This window comes from Musa acuminata, chromosome BXJ3-11 (assembly GCF_036884655.1).
Source record: "Musa acuminata AAA Group cultivar baxijiao chromosome BXJ3-11, Cavendish_Baxijiao_AAA, whole genome shotgun sequence".
Classification (NCBI taxonomy): domain Eukaryota; kingdom Viridiplantae; phylum Streptophyta; class Magnoliopsida; order Zingiberales; family Musaceae; genus Musa; species Musa acuminata.
The window spans coordinates 2,043,047-2,062,322 of NC_088359.1; the positions used below are offsets into that span (position 1 = coordinate 2,043,047).

The 19,276-nt window shown below is 39.0% G+C and overlaps 2 protein-coding genes across 2 annotated transcripts; both read left to right on the top strand.

The window, feature by feature from the left end:
• Nucleotides 1-207: 207 nt before the first annotated feature.
• Nucleotides 208-1,569, top strand: LOC135652642 (uncharacterized). Its single transcript, XM_065173733.1, has 6 exons — nt 208-586; nt 666-780; nt 849-930; nt 1,027-1,078; nt 1,179-1,233; nt 1,326-1,569. The coding sequence occupies exons 1-6, from the start codon at nt 443-445 to the stop codon at nt 1,523-1,525; spliced, it is 648 nt and encodes a 215-aa protein (XP_065029805.1). The 5' UTR covers nt 208-442; the 3' UTR covers nt 1,526-1,569.
• Nucleotides 1,570-15,357: 13,788 nt separating this feature from the next.
• LOC135586190 (probable polygalacturonase) lies at nt 15,358-19,068 on the top strand. Its single transcript, XM_065175403.1, has 6 exons — nt 15,358-15,481; nt 15,575-15,937; nt 17,380-17,500; nt 17,787-17,961; nt 18,062-18,132; nt 18,222-19,068. Exons 1-6 carry the CDS (start codon nt 15,455-15,457, stop codon nt 18,923-18,925), a joined length of 1,461 nt encoding a protein of 486 aa, XP_065031475.1. The 5' UTR covers nt 15,358-15,454; the 3' UTR covers nt 18,926-19,068.
• Nucleotides 19,069-19,276: the final 208 nt, after the last annotated feature.

Below are 19,276 nucleotides of genomic sequence, written 5' to 3' on the forward strand. Positions count from 1 at the left end.
TGGCGCTTTTTCAATGCATGGACAGGAAGAAAGCCAAAGTTGATTTCTGTTTAAAGCAATCCAATATTCTTAACACCTGCGAAGCGATTTCATGTTTGCCTTGCAAGGCATGCCTTCATCCTTTACGTAGCTGCCGCATTGTTCCCTCGCTTGATGCATCAAAAGCCCGATACGTACCTTTGTCGGCGACATCGATCGCCAAACGATGACTTGTGCTTCTTTCCCATCTCAAACCCTTAGCCCAACACCTCGCAGCAAATCTCTTCCTCAACCATCTTCCGCAGCTTGCGTTTGCCTTCACTTCATCGAGACAAACCAAAAAAGAGGCCATTATTTGAGAGGGAAGACAGCGATATCTCGTTCGTCGACAAGACTACTTCCATGGGTACCTCTCTGTGCCAGAAAACCTCCGCTGCGAGGTGAGAGTCAAAAGCAAGAGCAAATGGCTCCGTCGTCACCGCTGTCTGATTTGATTCACGGATTCTGCTCATCTGTCAATGAGAAAGAACTGAGTAGATTAGAGAAACTCTTGTCCAAGGACTGCATTTTTGAGGGCTCGGCTTACTCGAAACCCTTACAAGGAAAGGTAATCAAACAAGTGCAGCTACGGCATCGAACAAATAAGGTACTCCATAACCATTACGTTTTTCCCTCTGTGAATGCAGAGGATCAACCAGTTCTTCAAGGAACTCACGGAAGCCATGGGAACTCATGTAAGATTTGTCATCGACGAGGTGTACGAGGGGAAGGAACTAACGACTGCAGCAACATGGCATCTTGGTAAGATTTGCAGGTTAAGTATAGCCACCAACACTCGCTCGATACAGGCTAAAACAAATGTTGTGCAGAGTGGAACAACCAGTTCATCCCCTTGACGAAAGGCTGCAGCTTTTTCAAGTGTTCTAAAGATGGCGACCTGCTGCTCGTCAAGTAGTCATCACCCACCAATCGTGCTACAGCAAAACCACAAACTGGCGACAAGAATTCCAGCTAATGATTGACACGTTTATGTGTATTGCATTGCAGGGAAGCTCGTGTCCTCGTTGAGTCACCTGTGAAACCAGGAGATCTTATTCTTGTAAGCTATTCCATCAACTTATTTAGAGTCTCATTTAAATTCTTGAGTCATTTGTTCTCACCTTTTAGCTTGTAACAAAAATGGAATATTACACTTGCAGGGGACGCTGAAACGTATCATCTCTCTGTTTGACAAATTCCCGAGAGTAGCTGGATGTATATTTCTCTTACCCTTTATCAACCTATTGAAACTGTAGACTAGAACATTATCAAAAAGCATTACTGATCAATTGCAATATGAACTGCAGGGTACTTACGGAAGCATGATGTGCTACTTCATTATATTTGCATAATATACATGTTTTTGCGGCCTGTGATCCTTCCACTCTTCGTGTACTACACAAATCAGTGGGTATGGCTTCAACTTAAATTACCACAAAACATTCTACAGATGTTCATAGACTATGTATGGAAATTACTATTAATCATCATAAAAAGGCTTATGTGAACTCCTTCTTGTGATCTTTATCTCTCAATATGTAAATATACAAATTCAAGAGGACATGCTTCGAGAAATCTAGATCTAATCATTAGATCTGCTCATGTGGAATCCACGAAGTCCAGGAATGCCACACCTGCCACTTGGATAGGAGGTCATGGAGATGACACTCGAGTAGCTCGCTTGTGGACTTGGCGAGCGGGCACTAAGCTTATCGTAGCACTGTAGAGATGTGGGCGTGGAGGAGTGCTTCATAGCGGTGGTACAGACTACATCTCATGGGTATGGGAAGTGGAATGACTGCCGAACACACAAGTCCCGCCACATTACACCATAGAAGGCTCCGCTTTTTGTCAGTAGACCAGTATGAAAAGGACGCGGCCACCGACGGGGTGCGCTCCCGTCAGCCGCCCGGCGTGCCGGAACTTAGCGGGGCCGGCGAGCTCAAGTGGGGCGAAACGTGGGAGACCGGTCCTTACGGCCTTTTCGTGTCTTCTAAGCGAATGGTACGTTACTGAAGTATCTGCACACGCGCGATACTGTTCATCTAATGATCTCCGGCATGAAACCCAGTAGCGATACAACGCCGTATACTTAGGCGAATCATTACCATCCTAAATTTGTACACGTGGATAAAACTCTATCGGTCATCTCACATATTTATCATATATTTAATAAATTTAATTATATTTTTAGGGGTTAATAATATCCTAATCAATATAATATATTAGGAATAACATCTAAACTGAATAAAAACCTAAAATACTTCAATCCCTCTTCCAAGCCTATTCATAAATGAAAATTTTCTTATCAAAATTTATAAATTATTTTTAATCAATATTTGATTCAAATACATGATAACATAGATAATTCTATTTATTTATAGAATATTATAATATAAGATAATTATAAACCCTAGAATACCTTTTTTTTAAAATATATATCTAATATTCTAATTTTTATAAATTAATCATTCATAAAACATATAATTATGTGTAGATCCTTAAGTATAATATAGGATATTGCATTCTCCCCTCCAACCAAAAAGTTTAGTCGTCTAAACTTTAAATCAAAAAAATTATAATTATCTTATAACATAATGAATTCTCTTTTTTTATTATTATAACTTCTACTAAGTACATTTGATTCAAAGATTTCTTTTCTCTACAATACAAATGGTTCATTTCTTATATAATAAATCTTTTTTCAATTGTATTAGAGCAGTTCAATTACACGATCATATTCTTGAAAAAATATTCTTTAATATTAACACATGAAACAATTATAAGCTTCAACTTTAAAACCTCATAGAATGAAATATATCTATCACTCAATTTGTTTCCAACTCTAAATCTCATGATAGAGTTTTTTTGAGAAAGTTTTCAAAACAATGATTTCTAATCTAAAATTTCAATTCGTGTCTCTATATACCCAACTCCATTTATAACAATCTTTGAGAATATTTTTAAAATAATAATATCCAAATCTAATGATAACTTGTTTGAGAAAATTTTTAAAATAATGATATCTAATCTGAAAATTCAATTTATGTCTCGCTATAGGGATAGTCTCTCAATTTTCTTTTATTGAATCTCGGATTTTGATGATGAAATCAATTGATAAGCTTATGATCTAGTATGCATTTTGAGTGATGCACGACTAATTTTAATTACAAAGAGATAATTTGATTAAAATAGGAAGAATCAATATTGGGCCGAAGTAGAATATGTTAGAAGATTGGACGTCGAGCCGAAGGATTGATCGACGTGTTAGTAGAAGGTTTCGTGCCATGAGTTCAAGCATTGGGCCAAAAAGATTACACGTTACGCTAAGGAGATCGAATGTTGCGGAAAGGCAACATGTCGATTGGGCAATATATCGTAGGCGAGGATGATAGGCCAAAATGTCGAATAAAGTGCCGAATGAACCAATGACATGTTGGACAATATGTGATTAATACTTTGTAATAATTGTCTAGATGGAAATAGTTTTAGTTCCCTTTTAGAAAAGAGGAGTTTATGGATTCACATGCACAGCGAAAAGTAGAAACAAAAACTAGTTTCCTAAAATAATTTTATCGAATCATCATGCGAAGATCGAGAACATAAAACTTAATAAAACGAAAACTACATAAAGTGTGTGAGACGTTCTCACCTAGGGAAACTCATATATCCTCTAAGATCATAGATCCTAATCCATAGATGAAGGAACTCTCATAAACACCTCTCTAGCAGTGATTCACATAATGAAAGTAATAACTCCTCGCACAACACGTTCTTTTCTCGCGATTGCGCACTACTATGTAGTAGCACACAAGGAGGGATCGATCTCTTTTGTTATCCTCTTGCACCATAGAGGGGGAAGTTGGTTAAAGGAAGAAGGGGCGAGGAGATGAGGATGGTGGCGGCTAAGGGGTCCAACCTATGACCCTTTTAGTTTCAACTTCTATATATAAAGAGCCTAATTTAGTTAACCCTAATGAATCCTATCTTAATGGGTATTGGATCTTCATCCAATTATCCCTATCTTAATGGGTATTGGATCTTCATCCAATTATCATTCTAAGATCTCTTCCAAGGATCCATTAAAATAGAGGCTTATTAGATATCACATATACAATCCTTTATTCGTCGCATTGTCCACTACATGTGTGTGACTCTCTAGGCCTAATATCGAGTTGGTCATGAGTTGCACCTATCAGAACTCCTTTTAACTTAGTAAATTATTATCCTCATAATAATTTACTCAACTCATTGACTATATCTACCCTCAATTACTATATATCTATAGTCTTTCATTCATCTAATATTAGAAAATTTGATTAGATTATCACATGCGTAGTGGAAGAATAGAAAACAAAAATTCAGATTTTTCAAAGAAAAACATATTATTGTCGTGCAACGATTGGTGTACTAAAAACTATAAAACTGAAAACTACATGTATCATATGAGATGTGTTACATAGCAAGATCGTATATCCTTAAAAAATCTTAAATTTATAGGAGATGATAAAGAATGTCAATTGTCATCTTCTCTAGTGGTGATCCACATGGCAAATGGGACGACGACGCTCATCAAATCACAACACGATCTTCCTCTCCACATGCACCACAAGATTGCACCATGATCAAGAAGGGGCCAACCCTTCTTGCTGTGCACACATCCCAAACTAGGACTATCATTTAAGGGTAAGAGGAGAGGGAGGAGAATGGGAGGGGTGGCCAAGAGGAGACTAGTTTGTGCCACCTTTTGGCCCCTTCTATTTACAGAGATTCCTGCCACTTAAATCTAATATATCATACCATATTAGGTATTAGATATATATTTAATCATCAAATCCTCGTGGATTAGTAGATAATCTCTATTTCACTCAAAAGATCTAATAATTCAAGGGTTTACTATATGTCCAATAAAATAGGCGCTCCAACGGAGATTTCATATTCGAACATCTACTATATGTGTATGACTCTCTAGGCCCAATATCGAGCTAGTTGTGAGTCGTACATATCATAACTTCTTCTTACTCAATGAATTATTATCTCTATAATAATTCACTCAACTCATCGACTATTGATGTACTAGGCTACTACGTCATAATCCTCAGACGACACAGGAGAATCCAATCAATTAGACATATCTATCCTCAATTATCATATATCTATAGTCCCTCATCCATCTAATATCTCAGAGACCGTATATTGGGTATGACATTGTCAGGCCCATATGGAATCTACTCGAGTCACGCTCTAATTAAAATTTTCTAAAGAACTTTTTCTTTCTCAATCCGATTGACCATAACTAGGGATTTGTCTGAGTAAGAACACATAGAATATTCCTCTCATGACACATGTGGTTGTTCGTGGGGGACAAGGCCTTGCTTGCTAACATGGTGACCACACAAGTACATATACAATATGACTCCAAGGGGGAATATTTGACTGATAATGTAAAATATTTTTCACAGACCCAACCCAGTATAAAGTCCACCAATTTACTATTACAGAGGTCGATTATTATTCACATGTGTATCACTTTTTATTTTTGTACTAAATTGAGCGTCGACTTGGTCAAGCACCCTCCACTCAAGCTCAATCTTTATCAGCTCCTCGACAACAACTGAGCCATCTCCTCAGCTACCTTAGATCTGCCGTACATGGTCCTGAGCCGAGTCGGGCTAAGCGGGATATTATCGACATCCACCATATCATGTTGTAAATTTATAAGCCAACTAAAGAAAAAATATATTGATGGGTAGTTTTGTTATTAAATATCAAATTTACTGTCTATATATGGATTAGAATTTAAATTAAAGAAATAAAATATTTATAATTTAATTTTAATTGTTGTCAACTGGGGTGTTACATGTACTCTCGCCACTTTGATGCACTAACTTTAACCATTTAATCTGCCTTTTCTTTTTTAAATCTTGCATATGGTCTCATCGATTTAGTTCTGAAGAAGGCTTTTGAATGGATGAATTCTTAGAACGAGAAAGGAATGAAGAATGAAGTAGTCAGCACTCAGTTCAGCCCAAGCAAGAACTCAAGTTCTCATCGTCACGTCGTACACGTGCAGCACCATCTCCTTCGTCCTCTCCCAATCCCCTTCTGTCAACCTCTCTCTCCCTCTTCTTCCTCCCTCCACTCGACACTTGCTCTCTTTTCCCGTTGTAGATTCTCTCTCTCTCTCTCTCTCTCTCTCTCTTTCCTAAAATATGATTTCTACCATCCATGTCGTCTTCGTCACCTTGATGAAAGGGGATGCTGGCGAGGGTGCACGGGCCCCCTACTCTCCATCTATTGTCCTTGTCTACCCTTGGCCATGTTTGCCTCTGCCTTCACCCAATTGCCCTTATGCTCCACCAGCCCTCGCCCTCGCTCGTATCATCGCCCTTGCCTCCCCTCCCTTCTTCCTCTACCACTATTGTCATCCTCTCACATGCCCTTGCCTTCGTTATTCTTGCTCACTTGCCCTTGCCCTCGTCATCCTCACTCGTGCGTCTCATCCATGACCCCCTTTGCCTAGGTCAATGATAAGGACGATGGATACGATGGGCAGAAAGATGGGGAGTACTCTCATCGGTAATCCCCTTCGTCAAGGTGACAATAAGAACGATATGGATGACGAGACAGGAACTACGGGTAATAGGTTTAGTATGACAAAGACGAAGGTGGAGATAATGGGACGAAGACAAATGTAAAATCATCTTTTAGAAAAAGAGGACACTGAGATTTTATGAAAAGGGGACGCTAACTTCAAGTTTGTCTACGTCAATGTGTTGAGAATCCATGCGTATATGGACCGGGCTACAAGTCCATAAAAATATGTTGGGTCATATCTGGTCAACGTGAGAGACGGGGCCCAATCAGTATGGTAGCCACCCAAGCATAGATAAAATAATCGACCCAAAGGATAATATTTTTAGGCCCAGCCTACTATAAAACTTATTAATTTATTATTATCAATATAATATTCACCAATGACGTCACTTTTCATCCTAGTTCTAACTTGAACGTCACATTTCTCATTTACCAATATAATCTTCATGCATGCTCAACTATCTTGAATCTCTGGCCTAAAATTGAGTTGGGCTAAGTAGGACATTAATGACATCCACCACTAGCGATGCGAAGCCTATTTCTCTAACCCTATATTAACATATTAAAATTATAGACTAAAATATTATCAAAAATATTACTAATCAACTGCAACATGAACTGCAGGGCTCTTACAGAAGCCGGATGTGCTACTCCATTGTATTGGCATAAAAAAGTATTCATAAACAATGTATTCAAGTTACTATTAATCATAGTGAAAAGGTTTATGTGAACTCCACCTTGTGACTTTTATTTCTCATTTATGTAAATATATAAATTCAAGAGAATCTGGATTAATCATTAATCTGTTCATGTGGGAGCCACGAAGCCCACGCGTGCCACACTTGCCACTTGGACAGGACGTCATGGAGATGACACTCGAGTAGTTGGCTTGTGGACTTGGCGAGGAGGCACTAAACTTATTGTAGCACTGGAGAGATGTGGGCGTGAAGGAGTGCTTCTTAGTGGTCGCATGCTCCGATCACTTGGATCTCACAACGCAAGAATCCCACTACACTGCAGAAAGCAGCAATGGGTATGGGAGGTGGAATGACTACCGCACACAAAAGTCCCACTGCATCACACCATAGAAGGGTCCGCTTTTTGTCAGTAGAGCAATATAAATAGGAGAGGGTGTGAGCCCGCGAGCCGGCCGGCATGCCGAAACTTAGCGGGGCCGGCGAGATGCTCACGCTTCAGGGAAGGAAGTGGGGCGGAACGTGGAAGTCCGGTCCTTACGGCCTTTTTCGTATCTTCTAAACGAATGGTACATCACAAAAGTACGCTCTGCACATGACCTCCCATGTATGCTATCAGTTCCTGCACAGTTCCCGTGGAAAATTATTGTCCGTCTAATTTAATGACCCCTGGGCATCAGCATTTGACTGTTTCACTACTTGTACTTATTTGATTAGGTCAGAAAAAGATGATCGTTTGTCACGACAAGAACATACTAAAACGGATAAGAGATGAGGATGACTTTAAGTGTTCGAAGAGTTTAATGCTTATTAGGATTATGCGCGTGAACCTTTCTAAAATTATGGCCAGGGGTGATGGATCACTTATTGAAAGATGGTGCAATTCGAAAGTCGAGAAGTTGGGTTTCTATGCACCATTCTTGTGTGACTTTTCATGTGTGTATTGATTCCAAGTGGCGTCTTATGACCAGTCATATCAGCAATGTAGCTCTTATGTCATTGTTTTTCCTATCATTCAATTGATAAGGATATTTAATCTCATATTGGTTAAGGAGTAGAGGAACCAAAGACTCATAAGTCTTTTGGTCACCCTTACCATTAGAGGTGCTTTTTGGAGCTCATGAGTTTCGAAAAGAAAAAATCGTGCTAGTAAGCCCATTGGTGGAATCTCTAGCGGATCAGCAGCATGTCCACCTGACTGCCCTCATCATAGGGAGGTGCCACCAAGAACGAGGTTATCTCTCACGCATAGTACGCCCTCTTGCCATGAATCAGCTTAACTCAAATTAGATACCCAATATGCCAACTCAACTAAAGGCTCACTTACGACCCAACTTCATCACAAGCTCCGAAAGAGAAAAACTATGTGGGTAAGCCCACTACCCAAAGCGGATAATTCCTAGTATGCCTACGAGGCTACACCATTGACGGACTGACCAAATATTAACTTATCATATTGGTGTTAGAAGGAGAGCCTTGAATGTCACAAGAGCATCTGCCCATGGATCCATACAACGAATGCTCCAATGAGGAAGCACCACCACTTGCACTTAACATTTTAGATAGGAAGGACAGCCACCTTCCTTCTTGCGGGCGGACACCTTCGCCTCGACACATATGTTGGGATGCTATCAGTGTTTGCTCAATGATCTCGGCCAAGTGTGGGGCACCTGATCGTCCCCGCTGATGTCTTTCTTAGTCTCACTCACTAAGTATAAACATTGGTTAGAATGATACAGACCATTGCCTCTCTTCTACCGTAATTGACCCAATAAATAGCCTAGCCATAACCACCCGTTCTACCTTCCCTCACCCCTCCACCTTTGGAGGAATCTCTAGCAAATCAATAACATCCCACCCCGACTACCCTCATCATGGGGAGGCACAACTAGGAGCAGGGTTATCTCCCACGACAAAGCATAGTGCACCTCCTTGCCATGAATGCACTCAACTTGAATTAGATACCCAATATGCTAACTCAATCGAGGACTCACTCAGGGCCCAACTTCATTTGGTCAACCAACACCTAGACAAAGTCCAAAGAATTCTAGCACTCAAAGGGAGAACTTGATGACTTGACCTCAGGCCACTCCTCGCCCAAGGCATCCAGGAAGAGCTTTTCCCCACCAACTTTCGAATCCCTACGTTGGAGGGATTTGATGGTAGCTCTAATTTGGTAGAGCACATCGTGGCCTTCAGGACCCAAATGTTGCAATATAGGACATCATATGCCTTGATGTATCAGGCATTCCCAACAATATTAAGGGGGTCGGCTCGCGAATGGTTTAGTTTCCTGAAGCCACTCTCAGTCTCCTCCTTTTCACAGCTTGCGAAGGAATTTAAGCTTCACTTCCTAGCTAATATGCACCTGAGACTTTCAATAGTCATGTTACTCGAAATAAGGTAAAGGGAGGATGAGCCTCTCTCATACTTCATCTCCCAATTTGACCATGAAATCTAAGGGGTTCAAGATGCTCACCTCTCAGTAATACGGGCCTTTATGATGGGCCTATGATCCTCCCATTTCTTTTGGTCGTTGATTGAAAGGCTACCATCAACCATCCCCAAAATGCTCCAAAAGGTGAACTAGTATGTGACTGCAGAGGCCATGATCTCCAACTAGCGTGAAAAGTCCCATAAGAGACTATGCTAAAATGCTCCCAGAGCCTCAACTTCAGACTCACCTCAAAAGAGACCCCCTCAGCCCGAGTCACCCACCCAAGGGGTGGCCTAATCCCTCTCAACATGACAAAGATGGAGATCTTCCTCCAAATAAGAGAAAAGAGATTCATAAAGGAGCCAATGCCCATGAAAACTCTCAAGGAGTTGAGGGATAAGTCAAAGTACTATTATTTCCATTAGGATTATGGTTGCGATACTGAGGAATGTCACAAACTCAAGTATCAGATTGAGGAGCTCATATGAAGGGGCCACCTCAAAAAGTTCCTCCTTAAGCCCCATGAACCCTCCCCATGACCATAAGGTCCCGTGGAGAGACAAATCGACATCATTTTCAACAAACTCAGCTTAGAAGGAGATAGCTCCTTAGGATGCAAAGCCTATGCTTGGGCGATGGTGGATAAATGCCTGAGACTTGTGGAGGGACCGAAGATCATTTTCAAGGAAGGGGAAGCTAACTACTCTGATCCCGCCCATGACGATGCATTAGAAATCTTCGTTAGGATGGTCAATGCCCAAGTGAAGCGGGTCATAATTGACATCAGAAGCTTTATCAATGTGTTATATTTAGACGCCTTCCAAAAGATGGGATTGATGACAGGTGATCTTTTGCTAATGACTTCATCATTAATTGGGTACACTGGGGATTCCATCTCCCCCCTCGGGACAATAAGTCTCCATGTCACCTTTAGGGAAGAACCACATTCCAAAACACTAACTACAAGATTTATGATGGTAGATGTCCCCTCAGCCTACAATGCCATCATAGGCTGGCCCACTCTCAACTGCTTAAATGCAATGGTATCGATATAACATATGGTGATGAAGTTTCCCACTAAAGATGACATTGGTAAAGTTAAGAGGTGATCCCCAAGAGTCTCGGTGATGCTACTTGATGGCGGTCTCACCTATAAAGAGAATGAAGCTGAAGGTCCCTCTCACTAGTCCTTGGGACCTCGGCAAAGCTCCTTCTTATCCTGAGCCAATAGAGCAACTAGTTGAGATCCCCCTTAATGGAGCCTGACATGACCAAGTCATCAAGGAAGGAGCAGCACTCCCCGAAAAGAGACACGTTAAGCTGATCAACCTCATCAGACAAAATGTCGATGCCTTTACCTGGTCAACAAATGACATGCTAGACATAAACCCAGAGGTTGCCTAACACCACTTGAATATCCTCCTCGAAACTAGGCTAGTGAAGCAAAGGCCCCACAAGTTTGCACCTAAATAACAATAGGCCATTCAAGATGAGGTAGAGAAACTATCAAAAGTGGGGTTCATTTCAGTAGTCCAATATTCCTAGTGGTTGTCTAATATTATCATAGTTAAAAAAATAATGAAAGTTAGAGGATGTGAATTGACTATACCGACCTTAATCGGGCCTATCCAAAGGACAACTACCCCTATCATGGATCGATCAATTAGTGGATGTCACATTGAGGCATAAACTTCTCACCTTCATAGATGCTTTCTCGGGCTACAACCAGATAAGAATGACACCCTAAGACCCAAAGCACACCTCCTTCATTATAGACGAAGACATATACTACTATGAGGTAATACCCTTTAGACTAAAGAACACGAGAGCACTCCTACCAAATAATAGTTAACAACATATTCAAATATTAAAATGGGAGAAACATGGAGGTATATGTGGATGATATGATAGTAAAAGGTAGAACATCTAACACCCATTTGTAGGACTTGGCAGAAACATTCCAAACATTGATGAGGTTCAACATGTGTTTGAACCCCTCTAAATGCGCTTTTAAAGTTGGAGCAGGGAAGTTTCTCGACTTCATCATTCACCAATGAGGGATAGACGCCAACCTAGAAAAAGTTTGAGCCATTATTGAGATGCAATCATCGTAAACCATGAAAGAAGTATAGCATCTTCTGGTTGCTTGACCGTGCTAAGCCACTTTTTATCTCGATCAAGTGACAAGTGCCTTCCCTTCTTTCGAGCCTTGAAGAAACCAAAAGACTTTATCTAGACCAAGTAATGTTAAGAGGCCCTAGAAGGGTTGAAACATCCCCTTTCCTAGCTCTCACAACTTACCTCGCCTACCCTAGGAGAAGTGCTGAGTTTGTATTTGGCGGCCACTAGACGTACCATCAGCTCGGTGCTACTACAAGAGGAAGATGGGGTTCAATGACCCATCCAATAAGTCAGCCACATGCTAAATGTGCCCAAGGAATGTTACCCTACTATCGAAAAACTAGCACTCACTTTGGTATTGATAGCAAGAAAACTATGCCCTTATTTCCAAGCATATCTGATCCAAACTAGCCAACCCTTACAGCAAATCCTCTTGAAGTTTGATGTCTTAAGAAGACTACTGAAATGGTTCATGGAACTAGGGGAATTCGACATTCAGTATGTCCCAAGGATAGCCATCAAAGCCAAAGCATTAGTAGACTTTATATCGAAGCTGACTCCCTCCCTCAAAGACAGAGGAGCTCTCTACTGAAGGCAAAGGAGGAGAGTCATCTCCTGAAAGTGAAAGAGGAGAGCTCTCCCCCAAAGATGGAGGAATGAATGTTGTCCCAACTAGGGCCTTATTGTCGATGGCTCAACCACTTCAGAAAGCGATGGACCTGACTTATACTAAAAGGCCCAAACAATCAAATGTACTAGCATACCCTATAGTTTGAGTTCAAGATCACTAATAATAAAGCTGAGTATGAAGCCGAGTATGAAGCCCTCATCTTTGGACTCCGACTGGCCCAAAAACTCTACGTGCAAGAGTTAGTGGTATTGCTAGTTGTATGTGCCCTGCAAGTCAATCACGTGAGTGATGGCACGTGTAACTTGACACATAGTCTTTTTGCTTATTATATTTTAGCATTTATCACTTTATATTGCTTGTTATATATATATATATATATATATATATATATATATATATATATATATATATATATATTGTGACATCCTTGGATCTATGCAATGAGAATCAAATCGTGATGAGATCACAATGAGACCGATTCGTCTTTAAACACATATCCTAAATAATCCTAGTCATATGTTACTCAAGAAGGACATCAAAATAACCAGATAAACTTATTATTGTTATTATCTGAACAACATCAAAATTTACGCATTATATATTTAGATATATTATTATTTGATTTCAGATTTTGATATTAAAATTATTTACATAATAGTATAAGAATGATTTTTATGCTTACAATTAGTATCAAGGCTACAACTATAGTCTATAACTAGTGTACTTAAATATTAAAAAAAAAAATTTATTGAAAAATCATTGGTTGGCATATTAAAGAAACAACTAACTGAAATTCAATATGACAATATTTGAGAAATTTAATATTATATTTTCAATATGACAACAAAACTATAAGCTTAAAAATATTGAGCATGAATGTAATTAAGTTATTTCTAGTATAATTTATTCTTAATTTTATTTCTTCTTAATTTTGCTCATTTAAATTTATTATAATAAAATTAAGAATAAGTAAAATTTTAATGAGTTAACTAGTATATATATTTTAAAAGAATTAAGATTAAAGTAAAAAAGATGTAATATTTTATATACTACTCAAGGACGTGTCATTTGACTCGAAATTTTTTATTTTTATTTTTCATGCTTAGAGAAAGAGAAAAGAGAGAAAGACTCTCCGTGGAATCCCGATTATGGCTTTTGACTCAGGGTCATCTTTCTCTGGGAAAATATCTCCTTTTCCTTCGATGGCATTCTCGCAGCGTTGTAGAGCGCTTGTGCGACTTTATTCGCCAAGAGTTGGAGGTGTGAGTCTTCAATGCTCTTTTGAGGAAGGGGAAATGGAACTTATTGACTCACAACAGCTGGGAGAAAACAAAAGAGGCATCGAGAAAGCTGTGCGAGTGGACAGTGGAGTGTCGTTAACCTTTTTATTTCATATAATTATATAATAAAATATAAAATATAATTTTATTAAATATAACTTTTTAATTATTAATTATATTCTTATTTTTCATAACCCCTCAATTATCATAATTCGAACCCAGAATACAAATTGACCCATAAATCTACCTTCAGATTGTTATAAATGAGAATATTATTATCTTTGCTCCAGATTTTTGTAAAAGAGAATGTTATTGATATATTTTTTACTATTGTTAACCTTCTTATTTCATATAATTACTTAAAAATATAAGATATAATTTTATTAAATGTAATTTCTTAATTACTGATCATATGCTTATTTTTCACAGCCTCTTAATTGTCTCTTCTATGATAATATAAATTGATCTTTACCGGAACATATCTTTAGAATGTTATAGAAACACTCAAAATATTATCTTTAAGGTATGCAACCCGATGTTTTAAGTCATAAAAACATAAAAATGATCTAATAAATATTAAAAAAAATATTTCTTATTTTTTATTTTCTCATGTTGAAAGAGATTATTAAAATGAAGTTAAAAATATTTATATTTATTTACAGAGGAGTGTATTAGGAATATTAAATTTTAATAAATAGAAGGGATCACGTGAGATTTGCGATGAGGAGCGATCCGGAGAGTGCAGCGAGATTATGGAAAGAGGAAGCCGGAGATGGGAAGTTCTAATTGGCTGCGAAGGAGAGTAATTTAGGAAGAAAACGCGCCAAAAGATCTTATTCCATCTTCTCGTCCGAAGCGAAGCAAATCAAACGTTATACCCAATTCCTCCGGTAAAACCGTGCTTTCTCACCCTACGACCCATCGGACTAAAGCAGGTAAAGGCCATGTTCGAAGAAATCCCTTGTGTTAGGGTTAATTATATATTAATTTTTATAATTAATTATCTTAATATCTCGATTTTAATTTTTAATAGTTATATTGAAATCTTTATATTCATAAAAGTAAAACATTTAATCTCGTTTCTTCTCGTGTTATTGATTTTACTGATAGAAACATAACATCTATTGATTTTTTCTTATTTCGCTTTATTGATGAGTATGTATGATATTTCTATAAATAGAATCGACGATTTAAAAAAAAAATAAGATTAAATATTTATAAATATAAAAATATTAATATAATATTTTATGTAAAAATTAAAAGAATTAATTATATATTCTCTCTGTAATTAGTTATCTTTAGTATCTCGATTCTTATATTTTTAAAAGTTATATTAGGATCTTTTACGGACGTAAAATATGAAAATCCCTATATAAGATTAAAAAAATAATTTTATAAAGTTAAAAATTAAAAAAAATTTGTTAGAATAATGAGTTAAATATTTTACTTTCATAAATATAAAATTTTAATATAAATTTTAAAAATATAAAGACGAAAATACTAAAGATAATTAATTATAAAAATATTCTATAATTAGACTGAACGATAGCTAATTACACAGAATTTACTGTATAATTAAACCCTCTCTCTGTCTCTCTATCTCACTGTCTCTCTATATATATAGAATAAGAGCCGAGCCCTGGAAGCATTCTGTTTCCGATACATCTCTACGACAATGGAGCACTCGCCGCCAAAATTCCATGTAACACCTCTTCTCCTTTTCTTTTCTTTTTCCCATTAATCTTATCTCAAAGCTTTAATCCTTCAAACTCCGCCTTTTCCTGGTTGCGTGCAGGTGTTGATGATTTTAGTGCTGTGGACGGTGGTAACAGCGGCGTTCATAGGGATCGCTGAGGGCCATCGCCACCACCGGCGGGACGGTGGTGCGACGGAGCTAGAAGCCTTCCACTACGCGGCGGCGGGGGCAGGAGGATGCCGGGCCCACGTGGCCAGCCTGACGGACTTCGGCGGGGTGGGCGACGGGGTGACCTCCAACACGGCGGCCTTTGCGGCGGCCGTGGCCAACCTCAGCAAGGTCGCGTGCGACGGCGGCGCGATGCTGGTGGTGCCGGCCGGCCGGTGGCTCACCGGGCCCTTCAACCTCACCAACCACTTCACCCTCTTCCTCGACCACGACGCCGTCATCCTCGCCACTCAGGTCCGCCCCCTTTCCCCCACCTTCTCCTCCATCTATTTCTATTTAGAGTACATGTTCATAATCGTTCATGGGTTGTTTGCCGTTACCATCGCCTTTATCATCCGACGTTGCCTCCATCCTCAGTGGTGGTTATTGCTAGTAGCCCTTCTCATCGAGTCCGTTCATCTGACAGCTCTCGCCAGATGAACGGTGATGATGAAGAATAGTCTCGTCACTGGTGAGCCCCACCAGAACGTTGCACAGCGATGGAATACTATTCCACCGTTTCCTTCATCTCATCTCGAGGGAGAAATCACAAGTCTCGATCTTAGATGACTAATCCGATGTGCATAGTCACCGCGTTGGACTGATGAGGGAAAAAGTGAACTAAGCCATTAAAACTCTAAATTTGTCTTGATAACATTAATTTCTGAAATATTTACAATATGTATGGTGGAATTTTTACTATTTAGTATCTCTATTTTGATCTCTCCAAATAAGATTACGGTAATATTTATTATGTTTTATTTTTATTTTTTTGCTTTTGCTCTTGTATGTAATAACCTTATATGTGAACATCAATAATCTTGGATCAGAATCCACATAAAATTTCCTTCCAAATTCCAAGATCTTGAAGATTACGCCCAAAGTTATATGTTTTAATTGAGAGAGGATCCTCACTTTCACTCAAGATTCTTAAGGTCATATGTCTATTGGTTTACAATTGGAAAATGGCTTCAGAAAAGGGTTAGATTAGGTTGATTAGAAGAGGGCTTTGTGTGTTCCTTCTATTTTATAAAATAATATTATAGGATAAAAGGAACATTGTAGTTTTATATCTTTTACAAAATAAGAATAGTTGAGGGTGTAAATTTAGGATACTTCTAGATAATAGCATTTACACTTACTTGCCCTACAGTAATTGAATTAATTGGAAACTAAATTAGAGGTGGATGTTCCAATCCGGCTAACTTTCTACCACAAAACTGCTGTTTAGACTCTCAAAGCAGGAGAACCACAAACTCTCTCTTGATGCTGTAACTTTCTTTGATATTTTGTGGGAAATAGTACTGTCATTCAATCTCTCAGTGTTTCCTTTTTGACTAAACCTTCTGGATCTGTGTAGCTAACTGGGTTTGCTGAAGACAGGAAAACACTATTAATGCTTCAAACTTTGGAGAACAAGTTAAATTTCAGCTGCTTATATAACTGACTACTCCAATAGTCTGTCGTATAACATAAATTTCTATTCTGCAACCCCATTTTATGGCTTCTCACACTGCAACTTGGACGTCATTGCTCATGAATTGCATGGATGTACGTAGGGGGCAACTAGATTTACTTTTAACACAGTTTGAGAATCTCTTTATTTTTTTTTTTGTATTGGTAGCTAATAGTAGTTCTAAAACTATGATCTTTTGTTCATATCAACAAAGATAATTCATGGTGATATGCTTGTACAGGATATCAATGAGTGGTCGATCATTGATTCTTTACCCTCCTACGGCAGAGGAAGAGATACGACTGGGGGTAGATACAGTAATTTCATCATGGGATATAACTTGACCGATGTGGTCATAACAGGTAGTATATACGCTGCATATTTTCATTGCTTCTATTGTATTACTTCCTTTTAAATTTATAAAGTTTGCTTTGTATTATCATTCCATAGTCCCCAAAAGTTTATAAATAAAAAATATTTCTAGTCAGAAACCGTAACATTTAATTCATTTTCTATTGTTTTAGGGTGCTTGGAATGATAAAAAGATGCATATCATCTAACTTGTTTGCATCATAGATGTGCAATGGAATACAATTTGATTGCAACGTACCATGTCCTGATGCTAACAAGTTTTATTGTTATTTTTAGGGAATAATGGAACTATCGATGGACAAGGTGAAACCTGGTGGAAAATGTTCCGTAACAATGAACTCAATCACACTCGTGGATACCTCATTGAATTGGTGTACTGCACGCAAGTGCTGATTTCCAACATTACATTGGTTGACGCTCCATCGTGGAATGTCCACCCAGTGTACAGCAGGTTTATATTAATAATCTACTTTCAGAACACTTGAAGGTTTCTTTTGCTTTCCATTCTGTTGTTACAATCTGGTGTTAACGTGAATGAATGCACTGTACAGCCAAGTTATCGTCTCAGGCATCACAATTCTTGCACCAGTCAACTCTCCGAACACTGATGGGATCAATCCAGGTGGATATCGTACCTACATTTAGTTGGGTTGTAGATTCTATGTTGCTGTTTCGATTGATTCTTTTTGGTGGTTTCTCTCTTCTTCGCAGACTCGTCCTCCAATGTCCGCATTGAGGACTGCTACATAGTCTCAGGGGATGACTGCGTCGCCATTAAAAGCGGTTGGGATGAGTACGGGATTGCATTCAACATGCCAAGCAAACACATAGTGATCAGACGGCTCACCTGCATCTCCCCCTCAAGCGCTGTCATCGCCCTGGGAAGCGAGATGTCAGGAGGAATCCAAGATGTCCGGGCCGAAGACATCACGGCCATCCACTCCGAATCCGGCGTCAGGATCAAGACGGCCATCGGAAGGGGAGCTTACGTGAAGGACATATTCGTGAGAAGAATGGATCTGCACACCATGAAGTGGGTCTTCTGGATGACGGGCACCTACGGGCAGCACCCGGACGACAAATTTGATCCGAAAGCCATCCCGGTGGTGCAGAATATCAGCTACAGCAACGTGGTGGCCGAGAACGTGACCATGGCCGCGAAGCTGGAGGGGATTCCCGGCGCGCCCTTCACCGGAATATGCATCTACAATGTGACGGCAGAGGTGCGGAAGTCGAAGAAGCCGATATGGAACTGCACCGACGTGGAGGGCGTATCGAGTCACGTGACGCCCACTCCCTGTGCGCTGATTCCGGAATCTCCAGATAGTATAACGCATTGCCCCTTCCCTGAAGATGTTCTACCTGTGGATTTTGTTGGGCTGAAGGAGTGTTCTTATCAGAGAACCAAAGCATGAGTCGAGATGCTTTCTACATCCAAATCGATGAAATAATTGATCTTTGTTTACCTCTTAATGGCATAAACTATGATGTCCTGAAGCTTGGCAGATTAAATTGTTTGCCTTGAACAAAGTGCTTAATGAATATTTTTTTACAAGTATTTTGAATTTATTTTTATAAGTACCTTGTTCACAGAGTTGAAACATATGTAGATGTTATCAGCATAGTTGTTATCAGTAAACATGGAATCTATCTCATGCTTGCAGTATACAGACGAGTAATAGGTCAATAACAATCAAATCCAATCCAATATAGAACTCAGATAATCCAAGTCATAAAATATATTCGACCTCAAGTTACAAAACCAA